Source organism: Zootoca vivipara, chromosome Z2, assembly GCF_965207765.1.
Source record: "Zootoca vivipara chromosome Z2, rZooViv2.hap1.1, whole genome shotgun sequence".
Lineage (NCBI taxonomy): Eukaryota > Metazoa > Chordata > Lepidosauria > Squamata > Lacertidae > Zootoca > Zootoca vivipara.
The window spans coordinates 42,840,442-42,865,186 of NC_142585.1; the positions used below are offsets into that span (position 1 = coordinate 42,840,442).

Genomic DNA, 24,745 nt, shown 5'->3' on the forward strand with positions numbered 1-24,745 from the left:
ACATGAACTACCGTAATAGCTAGGGATGAACAAATCTGACAATTTCAGTTCCTCTCATTTTGCCAGTCTTACATTTGATTCTTCACATTTCCATACCAGTTTATGTTTTGTTTGTTTTTTAAACTCCTCCTGAAAATTCATTGGCATTCAAAATGGAATTTCTCCTGATTTTTTTGTATGCAGTTCTGCCTAATAAGCACTTCTTCTTCTTCTTCTTCTTCTTCTTCTTCTTCTTCTTCTTCTTCTTCTTCTTCTTCTTCTTCTTCTTCTTCTTCTTCTTCTTCTTCTTCTTCTAAAAAAGTAACATTCCATAATATAATGCATCTTTGTGTAGTAATTCTATTAATATATGCACACTTTCTAATAGTACATGCATTTTTGTACACATTACTTGAGTGGAGAAGTGCACTGAAAAATTTGAAGAGGTTTGAATTTTGAAGGATAACTGTGTTTTGGTTCACATCTTGTGTAAATTAGGAAAGGTTGCCTTTAAATGTCAACTGATCTCATTCGTCCCTCATGTCTACCAATAGCAGAGTGTCTTTGAGCATATGCAAAGTATTTCCCTTCAAAACCACTGCAAGAAAATTCCATCCATGTGTCAGATGCCACCCATGAAGGTGGCTCCTGATTCTTGGTGACAAGACTGTGGCCTGCCCTTCCTGCCACCATCTCCTCTTCTTGTTCAGCCCCTCCCTCAAAGGGCTCCCCCTGCCTGATGAGACTCTGAGTGGCAGAGGAGGGAGATGGAGTCACAAGGGCAGAGCCTCTCAAGCTGCAGAATTAGAGAGTGCTCTTGCATTCATGCCCTGCTTGCAAGTTTCCCACATACATCTGGTTAGCCACTGTTAGAACAAACAGGATACAGGACTAAAGGTTTTCTCCTGAGAAACAATTAATGAATGATCACACACCTTCAGGTCCCACAGCCAATATCATGGCACCTGCCAGTACTGTCCTGGTGCATGTGCAACAACTATGTGGCAGAGCTGAGTCATAGGTGTAAAAACATAAGAATAGCTCTTCTGGGTAAGGCCCATTGCCCATCTAATCCAGCTTCTAGTTCTCACATTTACCAACCAGTTGCCTCTGGGGAAGCCTGCAAGCAGGACCTGAGCACAACCAACAGCACTCTCCCCTCCTGAAGTTTTCATCAACTGGCATTTAGAAACATACTATGAAGGCAGGATGTAGACATCATGGCTAGTAGCAACTGATAGCCTTTACTCCCAGCCTCTGAAGCTGTAGGCCAGTGCTGGGGAAACATTTCCATCCCAAAGTCCATATGCTCTTCTGGGGAACCTTCTAGGGGGCACATGATAGTAGTGGGTGGGGTAATCGGCATAAAGTGGGTGGGGTAACATTGACAGGCTAGTTTCTACACACATATGTCTCCATCCTCCATCCAGACAAGCAAGAGAACTTATCAGAATTCAAAAACACTTTCCAGACAGGCAAGAAACACTCAGGAAGAGCCTATTGGCAGTTCCTCAGAATCTCAGAAGGATGGTTGACCTGAGAGAGGACATTCTCTGTGGCAACGCCTAAGTTGTGGAACTTCCTCCCCAAAAAAGTATGTCTGGCACTTTCACAGCTTCTGGTAAATGCTGCTGGTTTTGCCCTGGCTTTTGACACTTGGTGTATATATTTTTAGGACCAGCCTTCTTTTTATTATTGTGCCTAAAGTTGTTTTTAATATTGTAGTCTTGTGTTTTAATGTTGGGACCTTAGGGAGAAGGGTAGATGGTGGTGGTGAGACTGTGAACTTGTCAGTGGCTCTGCATACCTCATGGAATGTTTTCTCTAATGTGTCAGTCTCCGCACCCTCAGCTTAGGGGGAAGCAGTCATAGAGTATTGGAAAACAACATCCTGGAGTCAACTATGGTGCCTCTACCAATGAACAATTGGTGAAAGATTTAGGCCAGGGTAGAGAAGCTCCCTCCAGACGTTGCTGGACTCCAGCTCACATCATCCCTGATTCTTGGCCAAGATGGCTGAGGCTGATGGGAACTGGAGTTCAGCAAACATCTGGAGAGCCACAGCTTCCCCATCCCTATGTGGAGCCATGGGTTCTCTTTGGTACCACCGACCCCGTGGAAGGCTGTGCCACACAGCTAAGTCCAGCAACTTCACTGTGGGCTTTCCAGTGTCAGTGGTGTCAGTGGTGCATGTGTGCATGTTTTCCTCAGAAATCTTTTAGCATGAGTTGGCAGGGTCTGAGTTGTATTGTTGTTTTCTACAACTAGGTTTTGGGTTTTGCTTTGCTTTTTCTTCTGCTTTTTGATGGCTGTTTTGTTTTGGCTCTGCTGGCTTTTAGCTGTGTTTGGTTATGCTTTCCAGACATGGGACTGTTTTTGGTTTTGGTTTCAAACTGTTGTTTTTTATGGGTTTCCTAGTGAGTCTGCATTTCCTTTTGATGAAGCACGAAAATGTGACATGGATGAATCATGATGCCAGTAGGCCCTGATGATGGACTCAGCATCTCATTCTGTGTAACGTGCTCCCATTTCTCTCACTCCCAGGACCAAACTACATATTACATGTGGAGTTGCATGTCAAACAAAGATAAGAAAACAAGAAGAGCCTGCTGGGTCAGGTGAAGACCCATCTAGTCCTGTATCTTGTTCTTAAAGTTGTCCTCCAGGTGCCCTAATGGGAAGTCCACAAGCTGGACTTGAGCACAAGGGCTTTGACAAACCAGAATATATCCAGAGGAAGGTAACCAGGTCTGGAACCAAGTCCTATAAGGAATGCTTTAAAGAGAGAATAAAAAATGAACCCACAACTCTGGGTTCTTGCATCTGCCCCATAAGAAGTCCTTAGATACAAAGAGCTTTTGGAAAGATCCTCAAATGGGTGATGACATCAACGCTTGGGAACCAGGGAGAACTATAAATGCCTGCTTGGGAGGCACAGGAAGCTACACTTCCCCTGCTCCCTGTTAGTAAATGGTATCCTTGCCACTTAGATATTACAGAGTGGACTCTCCTCTGTCACACAAGCATTCCCTACTGATGGTCCTGTTTCAGTCAGAAGGGTGGACTACATAACCTTTGGGTACCCTCTGTTCCCTCAGTTCTACTCAATAGTTTCCAAACCACTTCTGTTATTCCTATGATCACATAAACAGATCTGCAGGCAGTACTATGTTTTGTTTTCTCATCATTGGCCAGGATTTCCCCCCTGCAGATTTTATATGAAGTCTTACAATGAGACAGTTTGAAATTTCTTTTGTCTATCCTGGGAGGCTAGACATTAAGTCAATGTATTTAGTCTGTGCTGCTTAATCTCCCTTCTAAAGTCAGGCGTGCTGCATTCTTTGTTCATTTAAAAAGTAGAGATGCTATGCTGAAATAAACATTGCCAAACATATTGCCTACTCCTTGAAGCTGAGTCCATCCAAAACAGCAGTGACAACTGTTGACTTTCCTGGTCTTTACAATGCTCTGGTTGTTGGGTAGATAGGGGGAATGAGAGGCAACTTTATGGTATGAAAGGGTAAATGTGCAGATGAAATCGATTTAAGACTAGCTGGTTACATTTGTAAAAAGCACTGTAGGATGATGAGGTTTTAAATGGGTATGTCTTTGCTAACCTTCAGATGTATAGATGGAAGGGATTTTTCCCTCCATGACATAAGCAATAATCAGAAATTGTTGTTGTTTAGTTGTTTAGTTGTGTCCGACTCTTCATGACCCCATGGACCAGAGCGTGCCAGGCACTCCTGTCTTCCACTGTCTCCCGCAGTTTGGTCAGACTCATGTTGGTAGCTTCGAGAATACTGTCCTATTTAATCAGAAATAGGCAACAGAAAGGACAGTCTTGACTGCTGAAACGCTATATAGGATTTGTTGATTGTAAACCATTAGAAAACAAATTCCAAGTCAGTGCATAATCGTATGTATTGGGACTGAAATTTCTCAGAAAATTCTGACAATTTCTCTGAGAATTTTATTTTTGGGGGAAGAGGATTCCATTCCCCTCTATAAAAAAACATGTTGAAGAATTTCAATGTCACTCCTTCTTCAGGAGGCTACTTGTTTAAATATTGACACCCTCAACTTCTCTGAATAAGAATGGGTTGGGGAATTCTGGGTCCAGTTGGTTGGATCAGGGCTTAGTCACACACTTAGTGAACCCATTGAAGTCAATGGTATTAATTTAAGCCCCATTGACTGCAGTGGGTTTACACTAATTATCTGGATCCAACCCAGTATGTGTAATATTGATGGAAGCAAGAGGTTTCGCCCAAATCTATCCATTTCTCATATTAGCCCTTTGTTTCTGTTTCACACACACACAGAGCCAGCATGAACCAACAATAGAGTTTCATTCACCATTAACAAATGGAAGCTTTCTCAGAAGAGAATTATTCTAGAATATTTTAGCCCCCTCCCCAACATTTGGAAAATTCATCTCCCTTCCCAGAGAACATGAGAACATAATAATACCCCCTGCTGGATCAAGCCAAAGGCCCCTCAAACCCAGCTTCCTGTACAGTGGTACCTCTAAGGTAAAGGTAAAGGGACCCCTGACCATTAGGTCCAGTCGTGGACGACTCTGGGGTTGCGCGCTCATCTCGCATTATTGGCCGAGGGAGCCGGCGTATAGCTTCCAGGTCATGTGGCCAGCATGACAAAGCCGCTTCTGGCAAACCAGAGCAGCACACGGAAACGCAGTTTACCTTCCCGCTGTAGCGGTTCCTATTTATCTACTTGCATTTTGACACGCTTTCGAACTGCTAGGTTGGCAGGAGCTGGGACCGAGCAATGGGAGCTCACCCCGTCACAGGGATTTGAACCGCCGACCTTCTGATCAGCAAGCCCTAGGCTCAGTGGTTTAACCACAGCGCCACTTACGAATAACTCTACTTACAAATGTTTCTACTTACGAATGGAGCTCCGTCCGCCATCTTGGATGCAGTTTAGATAGGATTTTTTCTACTTACGAATTTTTAGATAGGGTTGCTTCTACTTACACATTTTTTCTCCCAATGCATTCCTATGGGATTCGACTTACAAATTTTTTCGACTTACAAATGTGCGTTCAGAATGCATTAAATTCGTAAGTAGAGGTACCACTGTACTTGCAGAGCCCAACCAGATGCCTCAAGGAAGCCCACAAGCAGAATCTGAGTTCAAAAACACTCTCCCTTCCTGTAATCCATAGCATCTGGTATCAGAACATTTGGAAAAGTATGAAATCTAGAAATTTATATATTAGGAGAAATGCACACTAAAATAAGGTTACCAGATGTCCCCAGATTTACAAATCAGTCCCCTGACAAAATCCTATCATTCCAACTCATTTCAATGAAGTGCCCCCCAATTCATTGAAAAAAAATCTGGTAACCTTACATTAAAATGCTGTTGAATTTTCATTTAAGTTTTTTTTAATTTAAAAAAACCCCAACTGATTCAGAAATGTGCTGAAATGAACTTAAGACTGTAAAAGTGAGAAACTGAAATTGATAATTCCTACATCCTTAGGACCTACCGTCTGATCCAGCAGTCCTCTTCTTATTTCATTTTAATGTGCTTCCCCCCCCCTTCCACTGGGATAATCGGCAGAGGACTAGGAAACAGATATTGTAGACAAGGAGAGGGTCAGGGATATGAAAGCAGGATGGATCTTGGCAATATGGTGCCCTGTGCAATATGGTCAAAATTTGACTCTCCGGCCCTAAGCAGCCCTTGCACTGCCTTCCCAAAGCCATGTAAGGGAGGCACTCAGCTTAAGGAAGGAGGTGTGAGGGCTCTGACAGGGTCCTAGTGCCCTCCCAGCTCCTTTCCACAGCAGGGCAAGCACCAACCAGCCTTTGGGGAGGAGCAAACCCTGCCAGAGCCCTCATGACTCCTTCCCAAAGCAAGTGCTTACTGGGCTTTGGGAAGGAAGTTAAAAGGTGCCCCCTCAGCAAGATGCGCTGTGTGAAGGAACTGGTCGTGCTGCCCTGAATCTGCCTCTGATAAAAGGATTTACGGGACCAAGAAGGTCATTTGGCAGTGCATAGAGGAGGCTACATGAGGGTGTTTCAGGGGAGACCTCCTCCAAAACTGCAGTCACAAATAGGAATGGGCGATAAAATTTGTTCTCTTTTTATTTAAAGGTAAACCTACCAACTTCAGATCACTTGAAACATTATGAGCATTGAAACAAAGTCACCCTCCAAAAAAATTCCTTCAGTAGCACCTTCAAGACCAACTAAGTTTTTATTTTGGTATGAGCTTTCGTATTTCACTGTATCTGAAGAAGTGTGCATGCACACGAAAGCTCATACCAAAATAAAAACTTAGTTGGTCTTGAAGGTGCTACTGAAGGAATTTTTTTATTTTACTTCGACCCAGACCAACACGGCTACCTACCTGTCACCCTCCAAAATTCACACTTCTCTGAATTTTGCAATGCAGTTATTCCCTCCCCCCAGTAAATGTGTACAAATGCATAAACTGTGCAAAGGAATGCATATGCTTGTGAAAATAACATACAAAAAATGCATTATATGGGGGTAACTGCTTTGCACAAATGTACATATTAGGAAAAATTGCGTATTAAATGATATATATTAGGGGAAAGTTGTGCTGATTATGCATTTTCACAGGGACTTTTAAAAATACTAGTAATAATTGCAACCCAATGTGGAAATGTAGCAAACTGAACTTAAGATCTGAGGGGGGGGAGGGGGAGGAATGACATTGACAGACTTGCCCATCCCTAATTGAGTCCCCCATGATATTGTTGCAGAGAAGCTGGTAAAGCTGGACTAGATGAAGTTATCATTAGGTGGATTTGTAGCTGGTTGCCTGAATGAACCCAATGAGTGCTCACTGGTGTTTTCTCATCATCCTGGGGGGACATGGCGAGAGGGGTGCCCGCAGGGTTCTGCCCTGGGCCCAATGTTTTTCAACATCTTTATAGACGACCTGGATGAAGGAATCGAGGGGATGCTCATCAAATTTGCAGATGACACCAAACTGGGAGGCACAGCTAATGCTATAAAAGACAAAATCAGGATTCAAGATGACCTTAAAAGATTAGAGACCTGGCCTCAAACTAACAAAATGATTTTCAATAGGGACAAAGGTAAGGTTGGGTGGCCATCTGTCATCAATGCTTTAGTTGAGATTCCTGCATTGCAGGAAGCTGGACTAAATGACCCTTAGGTTCCCTTCCAACACTACAGTTCTATGATTCTATTAGTCTACCAAGGAATTTAGGGTGCCACTCATGTTATTCATACTCAGGGTAGAACCACTGAAATTAATGGACATGACTAACTTAGGTTTATTAATTTCAGTAAGTTTCCTCTGGGGGGGGGAAACTTCTTGGATACAACCCATATTTTCCCACCCCTCAATGTTACTAACATTGCATTGTTCCCTGTTACCAGGGTTTTGGACTCCCTTCACCCCCATCCAGAACTGAATACCATTTGCTGAGGAGCAACAATGGACTATTGCCTCCATGCCTTGCTTGTGAGTTTCCTAGGGGCATCTGGTTGGCCACAGCTGGAACACTATATGGACCTTAGGTCTGATCTATTCTTCCTGTAACCTTAGAGTTGGGCTAAATGGAGGCCTTTGTGAATCAAGAGGGGATATATGGCAGGAAGGAAGATCAGCAAGGCAAGGTTTTGTCAAGCTATATAAGATGTAGTCAGATTGTATAGCAGGCATAGGCAAACTCGGCCCTCCAGAGTTTTTGGACTACAACTCTCATCATCCCTTGCTAACAGGACCAGTGGTCAGGGATGATGGGAGTTGTAGTCTCAAAACATCTGGAGGGCCGAGTTTGCCTATGCCTGGTATAAAGGAAAAAAGGAATGGACAACAAGACAGGAGTGCCCCCAAATTTACAAGTCTGGGGAAAATAGGGGGGGGGGGGACTCTAGCACCATCAATTAATCCAGTAACCAATCTTAACCAGTTTGACTTTGTGGTCATTTTCAGCAAACACATTTTACAAATTCTTTCTTTTTAATTAATCAATTGTTGTTATAATTATGTGTCATGCTTTACTCTTCTCAGTATTAGAGAAAGTTATCCATATTTAAGATGAAAAAGCAGCCAGGATCAGTAGGGTACAGGAAAGCACATTCATTCATGGGACAAACTCCAACCTAGCAATAAGAAAACAAACACCTGAAACATAATAGCTGCACCCGTTTAAATTTCTGCTTAGCTTAGCAGATTTGGATGGTGTTTTGAACACTGTTGCAATAGGCAATAAGGGCCCCTTTACAATAGGTTGATGTTTCTGTTATGCAGGTTAATTAAACAGGGCATTCGTTTGACTTTTCCAAAGATACACCCCACACCCTCATTTACTCCAAAGGTAGACTATTGAACAGGAGTGTTTCATTAACGAATGGGTATTTTTCTGGTCACTCTGGCCCAGGGATGGGGAGCCTGCAACCCCCCCCCCATATGTTGTTAGATTCCCACCAGCTCCAACAAGCAAGGCTGGTGGGGGGAGTTGCCGTCCATCAACATCTGGAGGGCAACTTTCATCAGCTCCAGCACACATGGCCAATGACAAGGGATGATGGGAGTTGTAGTTCAGCAACATCTGAAGGGCCAAGGATTTCCTATACATGAACTGATATTAATATTTGCATAGCATCCAAAATCTTAAAAAGCAAAAGAGGCACATTCTTGATTACTATTGGAGATTCATTCATTGCCAAGCTACTACACATTCTGTCCCCACAGCACATAAGAACAACAGACCTATTTAATCAAATCTCCTGTTCCACAGAATTGCCAAGCAAATACCCCTGAACCAGAGGCTGTTTATAACCATCATAAAGTAGCCTCTGCTCCATTGCCTTCTGAAGCACAGAAATTATGTGGATAGGTGATAGGGGAATGAATGAGAGGTTTTGTACTGGCATTTTAAGATAATAGAACATCTAGCATGCACAAAATGTACCTGCCTCTTACCTATTGGCAGGTTTTGACATATGAAGAAGTTGGTGATGATTAATTGCATTTATATCCAAACATTTTCTCCCACATCTCATTTAAGTCACACAATAACCCTGTGAGGTTGTGTAGGATGGGAGATAATGACTGGCCCACGCTCACCCTGAGGGCTTCATGGCTGAGTGTGGAGTCAATTCCAGGTTCCCTAAGTCCTAGTTGAACACCCTAGACACTACACCAAACTGGCTTAGAAATGCAATGTTTTCTGGAATGCCTCTCCTAATATGAACCTAACTGGACCCTTAGATAGTCTTCTAAGACTTTTCTACAAGTCTGAGGGAGGCTCAGAAAGTGACAACATGGGAAAGAGGATCGTTTCAGTTGTGGATCCAAGTTTGTAGAATTCTCACCCCAGCAAGATCCACCTGGCACCTTCATTGACATATTTTTGGGACCGGACCAGGGAAATACTTGTATTTTCCCAGGCCTTTTGTTAAACTGAGACGGTCTTGTTCCTTTATTACTGGGACTTGTTTTCTCTTTCCTGTATAATGTATTTGTAGCAATGTTTTCTAATGTGTTGTGGATCTTAGAATCATACAATGGTAGAGTTGGAAGTGAACCCAAGGCTCAACCAGTCCAACCCCTTGCGATGCCGGAATCTGAGCTAAAGCATCCATGACAGATGGCCATCCAACTTCTGCTTAAGATTTCCATTGAAGGCATCAACTATCTTCTGAGGGAGTCCGTTTTACTGTTAAACAGCTCTGTCAGAAAGTTTTTCCTGATGTCTAGTTGGAATCTTCTTTTTTGCAACTTGAATCAATTGGTTTGGGTCCTACCCTCTGGAGCAGGAGAAAACAAGCTTGTTCCCTCTTCCATGTGACAGCCCTTAAGATATTTGAAGGTGGCTGTCATATCTCTTCTCAGCCTCCTGTTTTCCAGGCTAAACATACCCAGCTCCTTCAACTGTTCCTCATAAGGCTTGGTTTCCAGACCCTTGATCTTCTTTATTGCTCGTCTCTGCATATGCTCCAGCTTGTTAATATCCTCCTTTGATTGTGGTGCCCAGAACTGGACACAGTATTGCAGGTGTGGTCTGACTAAGGCAGATTAGAGTGGAACTATAACTTCCCTTTACAGTGGTGCCTCGCTTAACGAATGCCCTGCTTAACGAAATTTCCGCTTAACGAAAGGATTTTTAGAGCGGAGGTTGCCTCGCTAGACGAATTCGTTTTATGAAAAATTTGTCTAGCAAATCGCGGTTTCCCATAGGACTGCATTGAAATTCAATTAATGCATTCCTATGGGCAAAAAAAAAATTCAAAAAAAATTCAATGCATTCCTATGGGATTCGCTAGATGAATTTTTCGTTATAAGAAAAGACCCGTGGAACGAATTAAATTTGTCTAGCGAGGCACCACTGTATCTGGCACTATACTTCTGTTGGAGCAGCTTAGAATGGCACTAGCTTTTTTGCTGCTGCATCACACTGTTGACTCATTTTCAGCTTGTTGTCTACTAAGACCCCTAGATCCTTTTCACATGTACTGCTAGTAAGCCAGGTGTCCCCCACCTTATATTTGTGCATCTGGTTCTTTCTGCCTAAGAATAGTCACTTGGACACCTGCAGGCAACAAGGGACTAACAAGTCTAATTAACAACAAGAAGAATATTTGAGAAAAGCAGAAAAGGACAGGACTTTTTATCTTTATATATGCTGATTGGGAAGGATTTACTCAAATGTAAATTTCACAGAATAGAAACCAACTAATCCCCCAGGCAGATCACCCCAAATAAATCCTCCAGTTAACTTCCACACACACAAGATCATCTTGAATCAGCTTTCTATTAATTCACCTCTAATCAAATGTGCTTTGATGTGAAAAATCAACACATTTCCCCTCAAACTAGATGCAAGCAACCTGGCAGGTCACCTAAGACAAAGGAGGAGACAAAGACCTCTCCCATAGTTAACTGGGGGGTTGGGGATAGATTCTGTCCAGTTCGCATTTAAAGTTGAATCCGCCTTATTTGCAGCTCCTGAAACAATATGCAAAACAGAATGTAGTCATGCTTTGGAATTTACACTGCTCCAAATCTTTGCAGTACAGTTCCCCAACAAACTGATGTGTCCAAAATGTGTATACTAGGTAAAGTGTGTGTTAAAATACACATATTAATGAAAATAGCATATAGAAATGTATTGTGTTAGGGGAGATTGCTTGCCAAGATGCAAGACTGCATACAAAAGTATGTACTGGTATATCAGCAGAAAGCCACATTAAATTGCTAATGAATTTTTATAAGGAGTTGGGGGAATATTTGGGAAAAGATATGGATAACTGAACTTAAGATTGGGAAAAAATGAGAGAAACTAAAAATGAGTGATTTGTCCATCTTTACTGCTTGAGTGTTTCTTTATGTCAGACACTCCACTGCTTGCTTTTAGAACTTGCACTTAATAAAAAGACAAAATGAAAAAATATTTCTTTTTACCTTCATTCACTTTCATAAGAAGGTCAAGTTCTTTTCTGAATCTTGTCCAACCGTCTGATCTACTTCTGGAGAGACCAATGAGTTTTGCATCTTTGCTTTAATTTGAGTTGTTCTTCCCCCCGGTTTGTTTCTTTCTGCTCCTCATTTTCTTCTTCAACTGTTCATTTGCAATGTGTCTTTATTCCAACTTCCAATGCAGCACCCCCCCCCCCATATATCTGGTGCATAGCTGTAAAGTCTCCTGCTGAAAAATGAGGGATCAGCAGCAGCGCGGCACCGGAAGTTACTTCTACGCAACTTCCGGACATACATAGAAGCGACTTCCGGTGCCGCTCTACCCATGTATGGGCACTGGAAATCAGGTGGCACCAGGACCCAAAATGGAGCCTCCCTGGCAGGTAGGAAATCCAAGGGATTTCCCTAGCGTGGCAGTGGAACTGAGAAAGGTTCTCCCTGAAGCACTGCTGTTTCTGTTTCAGCATTTAGTTCAGGATCATGAGCACTGGAATGTTAGGTGTGCTACAGTTCGGTAACAGTGCAGAAGCTTTGAATGCATAAGGTCCCAAATTTATTCCTACATTTCCAGGTAGGGTTGGGAAATAGCCTTTTCTGAATCTCTGGAGAGTTGCTGTCAGGCAGTGTATCCAATCCTAATCTAGACTGGTCAATGGTCTTAGCTCAGAACAAGGCAGTGGATACCTATTTCGTTTGTTTGTTTGTTTGTTTGTTTGTTCTGCATGAAACCTGTCTTTATGGTGTACATAAAGACATTTAAAGTTACATTAAAATTTACTTGTAGAATATTTTTTTTAAAAAAACCCACCAGCCAATATTACTTCAAAACAGATATATTAAGTTACTTTGGACAAGTGGCATTGCATACAAAAATGTGCATTTTAGAAGAAGAAGAAGAAATGCACAGAAAAATGAGTCTAGATTTTCATGCGTGCTGGTAGGGTGGAAGGCAGGAAGACCAGCAGCAGGTGGCACCACAGCCAATGACAGGCAAAGTCAATTCTTTCTATGTTTGCCCCCATCTTCCTCCCTGCTGAGTTCTGCAAGGACAACATTGAGACTGAGGAGGAGGAAGTGGACTGGCAGGGTCATCCGCTGGGCTGATTGTTGGAAGACAGACAGAAGAAACATTTTTAACCTCTCTTGCAAGCCTGAGGTCATTCTGAGCTATAGTCTCCCTGACCTTCTCCCTTCAACTGTTGGCTACACCTGTGATTTGCCCTTCCTTCCATTTCTTACGCATGCCCTTCTTAACTTCTTAACTTTTTGGAATTGTCTTCATTTGGGCCTTCAGTACTTCTCCTTTTAGAAATTCCCATCCATCTTAGACTCCCTCCTCTTTGAGGATTTCTGACCATCCGAGATCTCACCCAATAGCTCCGTAATCTTTTTGAAACTGGCCTTCTAAAGTCCAAAGTGCATGTCTCAACAAAGGAAGAATGGAAACAAAAACTTATGGAATATGCAGAAATGGCCAAACTTACCAGTAAAATAAGAAAGCAAGATAACAAACTTTTTATAAAAGAATGGAAATGATTTATAGAATATTTGCTAACAAATTGTAAACAGTTAAGAACATTGGCAGGATTATTGTAACAACCTGAAGTTTTATAAGATTATATATTTAAAGTAGATGAATAAATGAGCAAATTAGGTTACTTTGGATATACAGAAAATATTAAAAATAAATTTAAGGAACCGCAGAAAGAGGGGGAGGGAAGTCAAGTTTTGAAATGTTAAAATGATTGTAAAAAATCATTGAAATGTATAAAACTGAAAATAACAAATAAAAAACTAACAAAAAAAACCCAAAGTGCATATCTGATTGTACTTTGCATTCCCTTGCTTTCATGAAACTCAAGAGGACATGATCCTCCCAAGTTTCTGAGTACTTCCATTTTGTCAATCAGTTCCTCCCTGTTGGTGTCAACCAGGTCCAAGATGTAGGGTGTGTGGTGGATTCTCAGATACCCTGGTCCAGAACTGTACAGTGGTACCTCAGTTTGCGAACGCAATCCGTTCCGCGGAGGCGTTTGCCTGCCGAGGCATTCGCTCGCCGAAGGCACGCTTCTGTGCGTGCGCAAAGCGCCAATAGAGCACTTCTGCGCACACACACGCTACGCAGATCGCATCTGCACATCCGACACTGCAGAACCCAGATGTAAACACTTCCGGGTCCGCAGCATTCGTAAACGGAGGTTTTCGTAAACGGAGGTAGTCGTAAACCGAGGTTCCACTGTACAGTGGTGCCTCGCTTAACGAATGCCCTGCTTAACGAAATTTCCGCTTAACAAAAGGATTTTTCGAGCGGAGGTTGGCTCGCTAGACGAATTTGTTTTATGAAAAATTCATCTAGCGAATCGCGGTTTTCCCATAGGAATACATTGAAATTCAATTAATGTGTTCCTATGGGCAAAAAAAATTCAAAAAAATTTCAATGCATTCCTATGGGATTCACTAGACAAATTTTTCGTTATAAGAAAAGACCCGTGGAATGAATTAAATTCGTCTAGCGAGGCACCACTGTATAGTGTTTTGTACACCAGTAGTAAAGCAGCTCAATAGCAATTTGGCAGACAGTAGAATGCTTTCAACTGAGGTGGCTCATGTTGCCAATAGGGTGCCCCAGAAACAAAGCTCTTGCCATGTGGGTTAAAAAACAGAGCTGCAAATTGCCCTGGGAGGGAGGGGGCATAGTGGACTGCCCCCATGAATCTGCTATCAATGTAAAGCAGTGACAGGGAGTTTGAAGCCCCGTCGGTATTGGGGTAAATGGACTAGTCTCCACTTGTTGTACTGTAGCAACATTTGCATTTGGTCCATCTGATATACCTATCCCAGTCTGCCCTTGGCCAGCTCCCACCTGCCTGCCTTCTTACACCAAGTTAGTCCAATAGTGGTTGTCAGCTTCTTCTTCCTCCTTAGTCTCAATGTTGCTCTTGTAAGCAAGAAGCATGGGGACAAAATATGAATTAGTTGTCTCAATGTGTCATTGGCTCCTGGTCCACCTCCTACTTGGGCTTCCTACCTACTGCCCTGCCAGTCCCAACAGGCACCAGCCACCACTCACTGCAACTCCCATCATGCTTGACTATTGACTGCACTGGCTAGGGTGAATGGATTTGGAGTCCAACAACATTTGCAGGGCTACACTTTCCCCATCCATGGTTTAAAAGGTTTAAAAGCAAGAAAGAAATGTAAAAGGCAGTCCATTTGGGCCACCTTATAAAAAAACCTAAAAGGAGGAAAGTGTGTTGGGGGGGTTGCATAGGGTTTGTTGTTGTTGTTGTTGTTGTTGTTGTTGTGGTAGATATTGATGCAGAATAAAAGTCAAGTGCTTCACTCACCACAAACCTGCAGAGGTCAAGGTGAGTGATACTGAGATGTGGTTGAAGCCTCTGATCATGACCATGCTTTCTTCTCCACACCTCAGAGATGTGATTGAAGGAGCATCTTTGCTGTAATCCTCTCCTGACAGGGATGGGAGTTGTGTACACACACACAAAAACGAGACATTTTTTAAGACTGCCCCCCTTAAAAAAAGGAATTCTGGGAACTGTAGTTTACCACTCACAGTTGCTACAATTGTCAGCATCCTTATCAAACTACAGTTTCTAGGGTGTTGTGTATTGTGTTTATGCATCCCACTATCTATAAAGTGGTGGGGACGCAGGTGGCGCTGTGGGTTAAACCACAGAGCCTAGGGCTTGCCGATCAGAAGGTCAGCGGTTCGAATCCCCGCAACGGGGTGAGCTCCCGTTGCTCGGTCCTTGCTCCTGCCCACCTAGCACTTCGAAAGCATGTAAAAGTGCAAGTAGATAAACAGCGGGAAGATAAACGGCATTTCCGCATGCTGCTCTGGTTCACCAGAAGCAGCTTTGTCATGCTGGCCACATGACCTGGAAGCTGTACACCGGCTCCCTCGGCCAATAATGCGAGATGAGCACCACAACCCCAGAGTCGGTCATGACTGGACCTAATGGTCAGGGGTCCCTTTACCTATCTATAAAGCAGCTTTATTGATTATAAAGTAGCTTGCACATTGAGACTTGCACATTGGTGCACATGTAGGCTTGAACATTAAGGGAGGTATCAGTCTGTGGGAAATGTTGGGCACAAGCCGTTGGGGGCTATTAAAAATACAGCCAAACCACTGCCCCCATTTGCACAGAAGACCAGAGAGAATGATTTCTGAAGCAGAAAGAGAGAGAGACTGGTGGCAATCCGGTCTATATTTCCTAGAAGTGGCAATGAAAAGGAAAACAAATCCCTTTCCAGACTCCGTAACTTGAGCTGTCTGTGCTCTGGGGCTGCCTCTCGAAAGGTGTTGTAGGGTTGCTGCTATCCTCCCCTACGCCCCCCACACAGAGACACTCCGCCCGGTTGAAGGGTAATTAATGGACACGTGAATAAACGAGATGGAGTGTGTGTGCCAAGATTCAATTCGTGTGTTTTCTGAATGGGGTTGTAGCTGGTGCCTTTGAAAGACTTTCTCCTCTCTCTTTTCCACTTACTTAGGAGGAGGATTGGGAAATCCTCTTTACTGCCACCAGGGGGAGCATTTGAGGTCTTTAAAGAAACACACACATACACATACACACACACAAAACAAAATAACAATCCCGCTCCCCCCCAAAAAATCGTCCCAGCTGAGAAACAGAGAGCCACAAACGAATAAACGTTCAGAGTCTTACCTGTGGCTACCACTCCGCTTAACGGAAGCGGAGGAACAACTCAGGAGCTAAAGAGCAAATCTGCTATTTGAATTTAAAAAACAACAACACAGTCTCAACAATTCAGTTTTTCTGAATTAAAATCACAAATTAAATCGAGGAGAGATTTCTTTTTCTTGTGATAAGCAGAACCGAAAAGGCAAGCCCTTCGCACACCCATTGGTTTTCCTTGCTCCAGCTTCTGGAAGGACAAACGGCTCCCCCCTCTCCCTTCCTTTCCCCTGCCATCCGATGGGAAACCTTGGATGCAACGCTCTGGGTTAGCTGCACCGTCTAGCTGCTCCGAGGGGGGACCACGAAAGGGGGCAGCTCTGGGTGGCGACTGCATAACTTTTAAAGGGAATAATATTGGGGGGGGGAGAGAAGAGAAATTTTAACACAGAGGAAGAGGGAGAGGGAGAAAGAGAGAGAGCGCGCAAAAAGAAAGAAAGAAAGAGAATCAAGTTTCAACACTCTTTATGCGGTGCAGGAAGAAATAATAACACGTAAAATAATGAGGTTCACCAGGAAAGTGCAAAGAGGTTCATGAGAAGCGGGTGGGGGTGTGTGTGAGAGATGTGCCAAAAGGAGTAGAACGCAGTGGTGTGCGTGCGTGTTTTTTTGGGGGGGGGTTGGAGTGCGTGCGTGTTTGCGTGCATTTTGGGACAGGTTTTTAAGGACCTCTGGTGGAAATTCACATTGGAGTATACTTACCTTCACGTAGACTGCCCCTTTTAAATACTAATAAATAAGGGAAGTAACAGCGAAGGTGGTGCTGTAAGACCCCGCCGAAGTGCTCCAACCTATGTAGCTCTCTCTCTAACCCCCCACCTCGCTTACTTCAAAGTGATTGAAAAAAATTCCTTCAGTAGCACCTTAAAGACCAACTAAGTTTTTATTTTGGTATGAGCTTTCGTGTGCATGCACACTTCTTCAGATACAGTGAAATACAGCATTTCACTGTATCTGAAGAAGTGTGCATGCACACGAAAGCTCATACCAAAATAAAAACTTAGTTGGTCTTTAAGGTGCTACTGAAGGAATTTTTTTATTTTACTTCGATCCAGACCAACACGGCTACCTACCTGTAATTCAAAGTGATTGATTAGTCACGATCACTGCAGTTTGGGGAGAATCTCACTGTCGAGGTGGAGCACCCTCCCCCCCAGATTTCTTGTTTACTCATCATCTTGGAGGGGGGCAACTCTCCCCCCCACTCTTTCTCTTCCCCCCTTTCATTTAAGTGGAGAAGAAAGGAGGGGGAGAAGGGGGGAAAGGGGGCTGTGGCTTACGTTATAAAGGAGGCACCAAAAAAGAAGGAGGGAGAGAGAGAGAAAATTAAATGAATTAGAGCATCTTTTGGGAAGGGGGAGGGAACCTCGTGTGTGCTCGAATCTTTGGGGCCGAAGCTGTTTCTTTTTAAAGAAGGAGGAAAAAGAGAAAAGGAGAAAGGGAGAGAGAGAGAGAGAGGAGGAGGAGGAGGAGGAGGAGAGGAGGAGGAGGAGAGGAGGAGGAGGAGGCAGGAAGAAAACCGAGAGAGACGACAAGCTCTGAGTTTTTAAAAATCTCATTTTTATTTTGGTTTCAAAAGGTGAGGGGGGGAGAAAAATCCTCAAAGCAAAAAAAAAAGGGGGGGAGAAGCCACTGAGAAGGGTTATAAAAAAAGCGAGTCCCTCAGAAGAGTGAAGCGCAAAGCGAGGAGGAGCCCCAACCTGGCAGCACGCGAGGACTTCCAAGGGAGCAGGGTGGGGGGGAAGCCTGGAAATGCAGCGCCGGAGCGTCCTCCTGCCCCTTCTGCTGGTGTGCGCGGCCGCGGCGGCGGCAGCCCACGCCGGCGGCGCCGAGTGCGGGCTGGCCGAGCGCTCCGGCCGGGCGCGAAGGGACACCCGACAGGCGGCGCAGCAGCAGCAGCAGGCGACGACGGCGCAGCAACACGCCGCTCTCCACTCGCCTTACCCCGCCCCGGGCACCTGCGCCACCAGGTTAGCCCGGGGTAGACGCTCCTCCGCGGGCGCGGGCGGGTCGGAGGCGCCGCGGGCTCCGCGCCGCAGGAGGCGAGCTCAGGAGGGCGGGGAGCAGCCGGCAGTCAGCCGAGCGCTCTATTTTCGCGGCGAGGGCGACCAGCTGAGGCTGAAGGCGGAGGTGGAGTTACCCCGGGATGCCTTCACGGTCCAAGCGTGGCTACGGCCCGAGGGCGGGCAGAAGACGCCGGCGGTCGTTGCAGGTAAGCAGGACTTCCTCTACTGGGGGCGCCCAGAGACACCTATCCCTCCACACAGACTGGGTTGAGGACTCCAGTTCTACTCCAGAGGAGACCCATTGGAACGGATGGAATTCAGTTAGGCATGCTCATTCGTTCCACGGGGTCTATTCTGAGAAGAACCCATTGCAATTAATTGCATTCTGTTAGATTTTTACGCATGGATTTCGGGACGTCTACTCTGAGTGAAACTGAGGGGAGACCCAATCCTTTGAAATGTATGTACCTCGGCTGTATTCATTCGGGTCCACGGGTCTACTACGAATGGAACTGGCGTTGGATCCTACCCGTTGCCCAAAGTAATTCCGTGTTGAACGTTGGCGACGTTTAGACCACGTTTGTGCGTGCCACATCTGGACTTACTGTTCGACTCTGGTTGAATGAAAGTGTACGGCGGGCGGGAGGAAGCTCTTGAGTGTTTATGTCGTGGTTTGTTGTTTTTTTTAAAGCCACGTGCTGTTGTGTCTCCAGTATATGCATGCACGCCTGCCTGCCTCTTCTATTTTGTGAATGGGCAGAAACTTAGGAAGTTTGGGGAAAACAGCAGGAGGGAAGAAACCTATGCACAGGTACTGCTAACGGGATTCCCACAGGCATCTGCTTTGCCACTTTGAGAACAGGATGATGTACCAGACGGTCCCTTGGCCTGTTCCAGCAGGCTGTTCTTAAGTCTAACCCCCCCCCCCCCGCAAACAAAACCCTCTTCCTTGTGCTTACTTCCGAAGAAACGTGGCTAGGATGAGCCCAGGGGCGAGCGAGGGATGAGGTAAGGTGGAAAGGGCGTTATGCATCTCCCCTTTAGACAGGTTGGTCCCAATCCTGCCTAAGAGCTGCGTTTTAAGTGTGGTGTCATACATTTTCGACGAGTTAACCGCACGCGTTTAAGGCTGCCTCCCTATCGGACGCCCTTACTTGAGAGTAAGCCCGCTGGTATGGAAAGGGAAGGGAACATACTTATTAGTCCACGTGAGTTGGAGCGGATTGTAAAAAGGCTTCAGCCCCAAGCACGGCTGCTTTGGCGTAAGACTGCAATATCCTAGCCGGGCCCCACTGAATATGAGCGTGAAGCCCCACTGAATTCAGTATGACTTACTCCTGAGTAGGCGTGTTTGGGATTGTGCTGTAAACCCGCGGGGTTTCTCCCTGAGTACACGTGCGCTGGATCGGGCTGCAGGCAAGGGAAGCACGCTGATGTGGCAGGAAAAAGTTAGTCCTCCTCCTGTGTAAACCCTTTGAACTGGGTGGGCTTGCCTTCTAAGTAAAACGTACACCGGCTCTGTCCTATAGGAATCCTTGAGTTCTACCCAATCTAAGTGCTACTCGGAGAAGACCAATTGAAATGAATGAACCTAACTTAGTCATGTTCATGAATTTCAGTGGGTTTACTCTGCGTAAGAGTAGTGTCGGATATAACCCGGTGAGGTTTTCACCAGATCCTGCTCATTTTTGTTCAAGTCTTGTTAGCCTTTGATATGGCTTATTTATCCCCTCACCAGTGAATTCATAATGGGGCATTTAAAAAGAGAAATACTTCTCATTTGAATAGGATCATGGAAAAATGATGTCTCTTTACACATGTACTCCAGTGGAGTACCAGGTTGGACAGGAAGGTTATCTCCCTCTCTTTAAAGGTTCTCACTTTCCAAATGTGTTGGAAAGCTTCCCTGCTTTACTGTTGCTTTTTGATCTTAGAATAAGCATGTGGTTTCCCAAAGCAGTGCTTTTTTAACTGTATAAAGTGCTGGCAGTTTTTAAAATGGTGATAATTCATGTGCGCTTGTAGTTCCCAAACCTCATCGCGCAACAGGGCAGAATATGTGAAGGATCTTCTTTTCTTTCTTTTTTAAAGCACACACATTTTTTCAGCATTTTTGAAATTCTTTCCAATATTGCAAATGTCAACAGCTGACTACAATATCATGTTGCACTATAAAAGTTTTGGCGCTCTCCCCCCCCCCAAAAAAAAACCTGTTGAACTGCAAGCTTGATTAATCATGAGGTCTTGGAACATGTGTCTTGTTTTTAATTCAACGAGGCCCCCCGGAGAAGCTTGGACACATCCAGTTCATATCCCTCTGTTCTTGGGAAGGGTAAAGAGAGAGAAATGGGGAATATATTCTCTGGTGGAGTTAGACTTGAGAGAATTGCCCTGTTCCCTAGAGATAGAGTATTAGGATATGAGTATGAAAGGACCAGGTGGCGCTGTGGGCTAAACCACTGAGCCTAGGGCTTGCTGATCAGAAGGTCGGCGGTTCGAATCCCTGCCACGGGCCACGGGGTGAGCTCCCGTTGCTTGGTCCCAGCTCCTGCCAACCTAGCAGTTCGAAAGCACATCAAAATGCAAGTAGATAAATAGGAACCACTATAGCGGGAAGGTAAACGGCGTTTCCATGTGCTGCTCTGGTTTGCCAGAAGCGGCTTTGTCATGCTGGCCACCTGACCTGGAAGCTATACGCCGGCTCCCTCGGCCAATAATGCGAGATGAGCGCGCAACCCCAGAGTCGGTCACGACTGGACCTAATGGTCAGGGGTCCCTTTACCTTTACCTTTTATGAAAGTCTGTGATTTGGAACACTTTTAATTTGTTTTATTACATTTTCATATTGACTATCCACCAAGGGGCTCAAGACAGTATACATTGTTCTTCCTCCCCACTATTCAACCTCTGTGAGGTTGATAAGGCTGAGAGATAGCAACATGCCCCAGTGAGCTTCATGGATGAGTGTGGACTTGAATCCAGGACTTCCTTGCCTATTTTGACACGCTAACCAGTACACTATACTACCTCTTCTGGGGGAAGGGGGTCAGTAATAAGAGCCAGTAATGAGTTCTATTAAACCTGTGGCAGTACTCTGAGGATACAGTACCACTGAGGAAGCCCCAGGTTCAAATAATTTACTGTGTTTTGCTGCATTCTTTACAACAGCCTTGTAAGGGAGGCAAGAGTTTGTTACCCTTGTATTGCATATTTTTATTCCCACTCTCTCAACCTTAATTTACCCTCACCCTTGCTTCTGCAACGTGACGATAAATAAATACTTCCCAACGTTGCAGGATTGTTGTAAGCAAAGTGATATACATGAAGGAGTCTGCAGTGTTATACAAATGTTCTCTTAAAGGAAAAAAGAGGGGATTCCCAGTTTCTGGGTGCAGCTCTCTCACACACACTGTTCTGGCAGCAGATGCTTTCTTTCTCTCTCTCTTTTCTGTCTCTGGGGCTGTTTTCTGCCATTCTTGCCACATTACAGTGTTTTTATTTCTTTATCTCAACTGCCCTATACTTGACCTACAAGATTGCTGTCACTCAGAGAAGTCTCTCCTGAAGCAAAGAAAACAGAAGCCACAGCAAAAAAAGTGGGTGGGGAGAGAGAGAGACTTTAGCTCTCCTTCCACTTTCCCACTCAAGATGCCTTGTGCTGAGTCAGACAATTGGTCCACCTAGCTGAATATTGTCCACACAGACCAGCAGCTCCTGTCCAGGATTTTGAGAATGTGATGTTCCCGGCCCTACCTGGAGATGCTGGCAATTGAAGCTTGGGGCTTCTGCATGCAGGGCAAATGCCTTGCCAGTGAGCAACAGTCCTTCTTTCTGCCCCACTCCCACTTTTAAACTATGGATGTTTGAGAAATTTACCTGGCTTGTCTTTTAGTTGTGAACTGACCTAATTCACACTGTCTGAAACTGATCAGTGAAGTGAAACACAGCTATCCTTTGAAATTTGAACTGCTCTGAATTTTGTGGTGTTGTTCTGCAACCACCATCCCCCACACCCCCATATGTATATGGTAAAGTGTACGGTCAGACAAAAGGCACATATAAGTTGAACTAGCACAAAAATGTGCACATGAAACAACATAGTGCACACAAATTGGGTGTATTAATTTTTATGTGGACTTTTTTGAGGCAGAAAAATGAGGAGCTTCAAGAAACCAAATGCATTCTTTTTAAAGAGCTGGGTCTGATGAAAAAAAGAATCCTTTAGGAGGTTACTTGCAGAAGATGTTGTGAGACTTTAGGTCCCATCAGCCCTGGCCAGCATGGACAAATTACAGTATTAAGGATGATGGCAATTGTAGTCGTACACCAGCTAGTGGGCCACATGTTCCCCCACCTTTCTGCTTTGTACACCAAATGCTCCCCTTCTTGTGAAGAAAGAGAATAGGAGCAATCCTAAGTGAGGAAGATCATTTCAGCTGTAATCTTCTACTCTTCTTCCTTTGTTCATCAATGTTGTGATGCAACTGATCCTATTTTTTGAGATAGAAAACAGTGGAGTGCAAGCTTAGATACAGATATAGACCCGTGGTGCAGAATGTTTTTCAGCACCACCTTGGCTGTCCCAAGTTAGCGAGACTCATCTAACAAGAAGAAATGGAGCTTTTAGTGTCAGTGGTCCAGTTCTGTGGTATGCTCCACCAATAGAGATTCCACCAGGCGCTTTCTGTTTCAGCCTTTAAACCCTTTCTGAAAAAATTTCCCTGTGTCGCCAGGCTTATAGAGGCAATAAAGAAAACACCTTTCCACAACAGCTGTTGTCCTCTTGTTTTATATGTTTATGTGGTTGTTATTGTATATAGATACACAGTTATTCGAAACCTTTCTGATATTCCCCTCTTTTGTTGATTTAACTATTTTTATAAATATAACTTTTTATATATAAATGAAGAAATTTAATTGGATAACTGGAGAGTAGATCATGGCACGAATGGTGAACCTTGAGGGATCCTCCCAATGGTTTTGCACATGAAGTGTGAGTTAAAAGTAATGTAAATAAATAAATGCAGATAACATTTGCATAGGGAGCTCTCTTTAACTTTTTTTAAATGAAAGATTACATATTTAAGGGGGGGGAATCATGTGCTAATGGTAACATTCATTTTCCATGGTGCTGGATTTTTATTCCCAAGAAATTCTGATTTATTTATTTATTTTTTTAAAAAACAACCCTTTAAGAAAGGAAGAGTGAATTATGGTTATATCTCTGGATTTTAAACTTTTAAAATTTAATCAGTAAAAAACATAAAATGGAGCTGGTGAACTATAAGAGATGTAGCTGAGATTCCTGCAGTGCAGGGGGTTGGACTAGATAACCGTTGTGGTCCCAGTTCTACAGTTCTATGATTAACATTAGAACACTGATTACTACTTTGTTTCAGGCCAGCATGGAATCTAAAACCAGCATTTCCCCTCTGCCAATAGTTTAGAAACGTTTACATTTTGATTTTTTTTATTAAAGATTTTCTTGGTGGGACCCAGGTGGCGCTGTGGTTAAACCACTGAGCCTAGGGCTTGCTGATCAGAAGGTCGGCGGTTCGAATCCCTGTGACGGGGTGAGCTCCCATTGCTTGGTCCCAGCTCCTGCCAACCTAGCAGTTCGAAAGCACGACAAAATGCAAGTAGATAAATAGGAACCGCTACAGCGGGAAGGTAAACGGCGTTTCCATGTGCTGCTCTGGTTTGCCAGAAGCGGCTTTGTCATGCTGGCCACATGACCTGGAAGCTGTACACCGGCTCCCTCGGCCAATAATGCGAGATGAGCACCACAACCCCAGAGTCGGTCACGACTGGACCTAATGGTCAGGGGTCCCTTTACCTTTACCTTCTTGATTTACAGAAATATGTGCAATATCTCTCGTAACATTTTTTGCAAATCAGTTTCATTTGTTGAGACATTGGGGGAAAGGGGGGAAAGAGGTAGATGGGAGAAGGGTGGGTGGGGGTGGGATGCTTCTATTTTGCTTAATATATATGGGAGGGTTTGTCAGCATCGCTTGTGTAGGTTCTCTGTTGTTTGCTTGCATTCCTTTAGTGATGAGAGATGTTGGGGTTGGCCTAGGATATGGTTGTTCATTTGTGGTTGGCTGTGGTGGTCTTTGTTTCGTCTGTGAGTGGGGTGGGTGGGTGTTTTACATTTTGTAACTAAGCAATGTTTTAGCTGCCTGTGCATCTTTTCTGGCTGTTGCATGGAAAAACACATGAAACTGACCTTCAAAGAGTTTTGTTATGAATTCCCACATGTGTGCTCTATCTCTATGCAAGAGAAATGGGATAGTTTGGAAACAGCTTTTAAAAGGGGACATTTTGGGATTCACTGGAAGGGCATGTTTTTAAGGTTTTACTACCTATATTTCCAAGCTTTTCTTCGCTGCTTGCTTTGCTATGTTAAATCTCTGCTGGAGTTCTCTCACCAAAGAGTGCTTGCCCTAAACTTGGGTCTTGGCTTCAATAATTCCAACAATGTAGACAAATGTCGAACTACGGTAGGTGGGTGTATGATCTGCCTCTGTATAATAATCTGGCTTCTCAGTGGGAGGGCTGTAGCTCAGTGGTAGAGCT

At 44.2% G+C, this 24,745-nt stretch overlaps 1 protein-coding gene across 1 annotated transcript in view; it reads left to right on the forward strand.

The window, feature by feature from the left end:
* Window positions 1-17,490: 17,490 nt before the first annotated feature.
* PAPPA (pappalysin 1) overlaps window positions 17,491-24,745 on the forward strand; it is a 247,108-nt gene continuing 239,853 nt past the window's right edge. Inside the window, exon 1 of the mRNA XM_060270600.2 lies at window positions 17,491-18,372. Within this exon, the coding sequence (XP_060126583.1) occupies window positions 17,913-18,372 (460 nt within the window). The 5' untranslated portion in view covers window positions 17,491-17,912. The remainder of the gene's footprint in view (window positions 18,373-24,745) is intronic.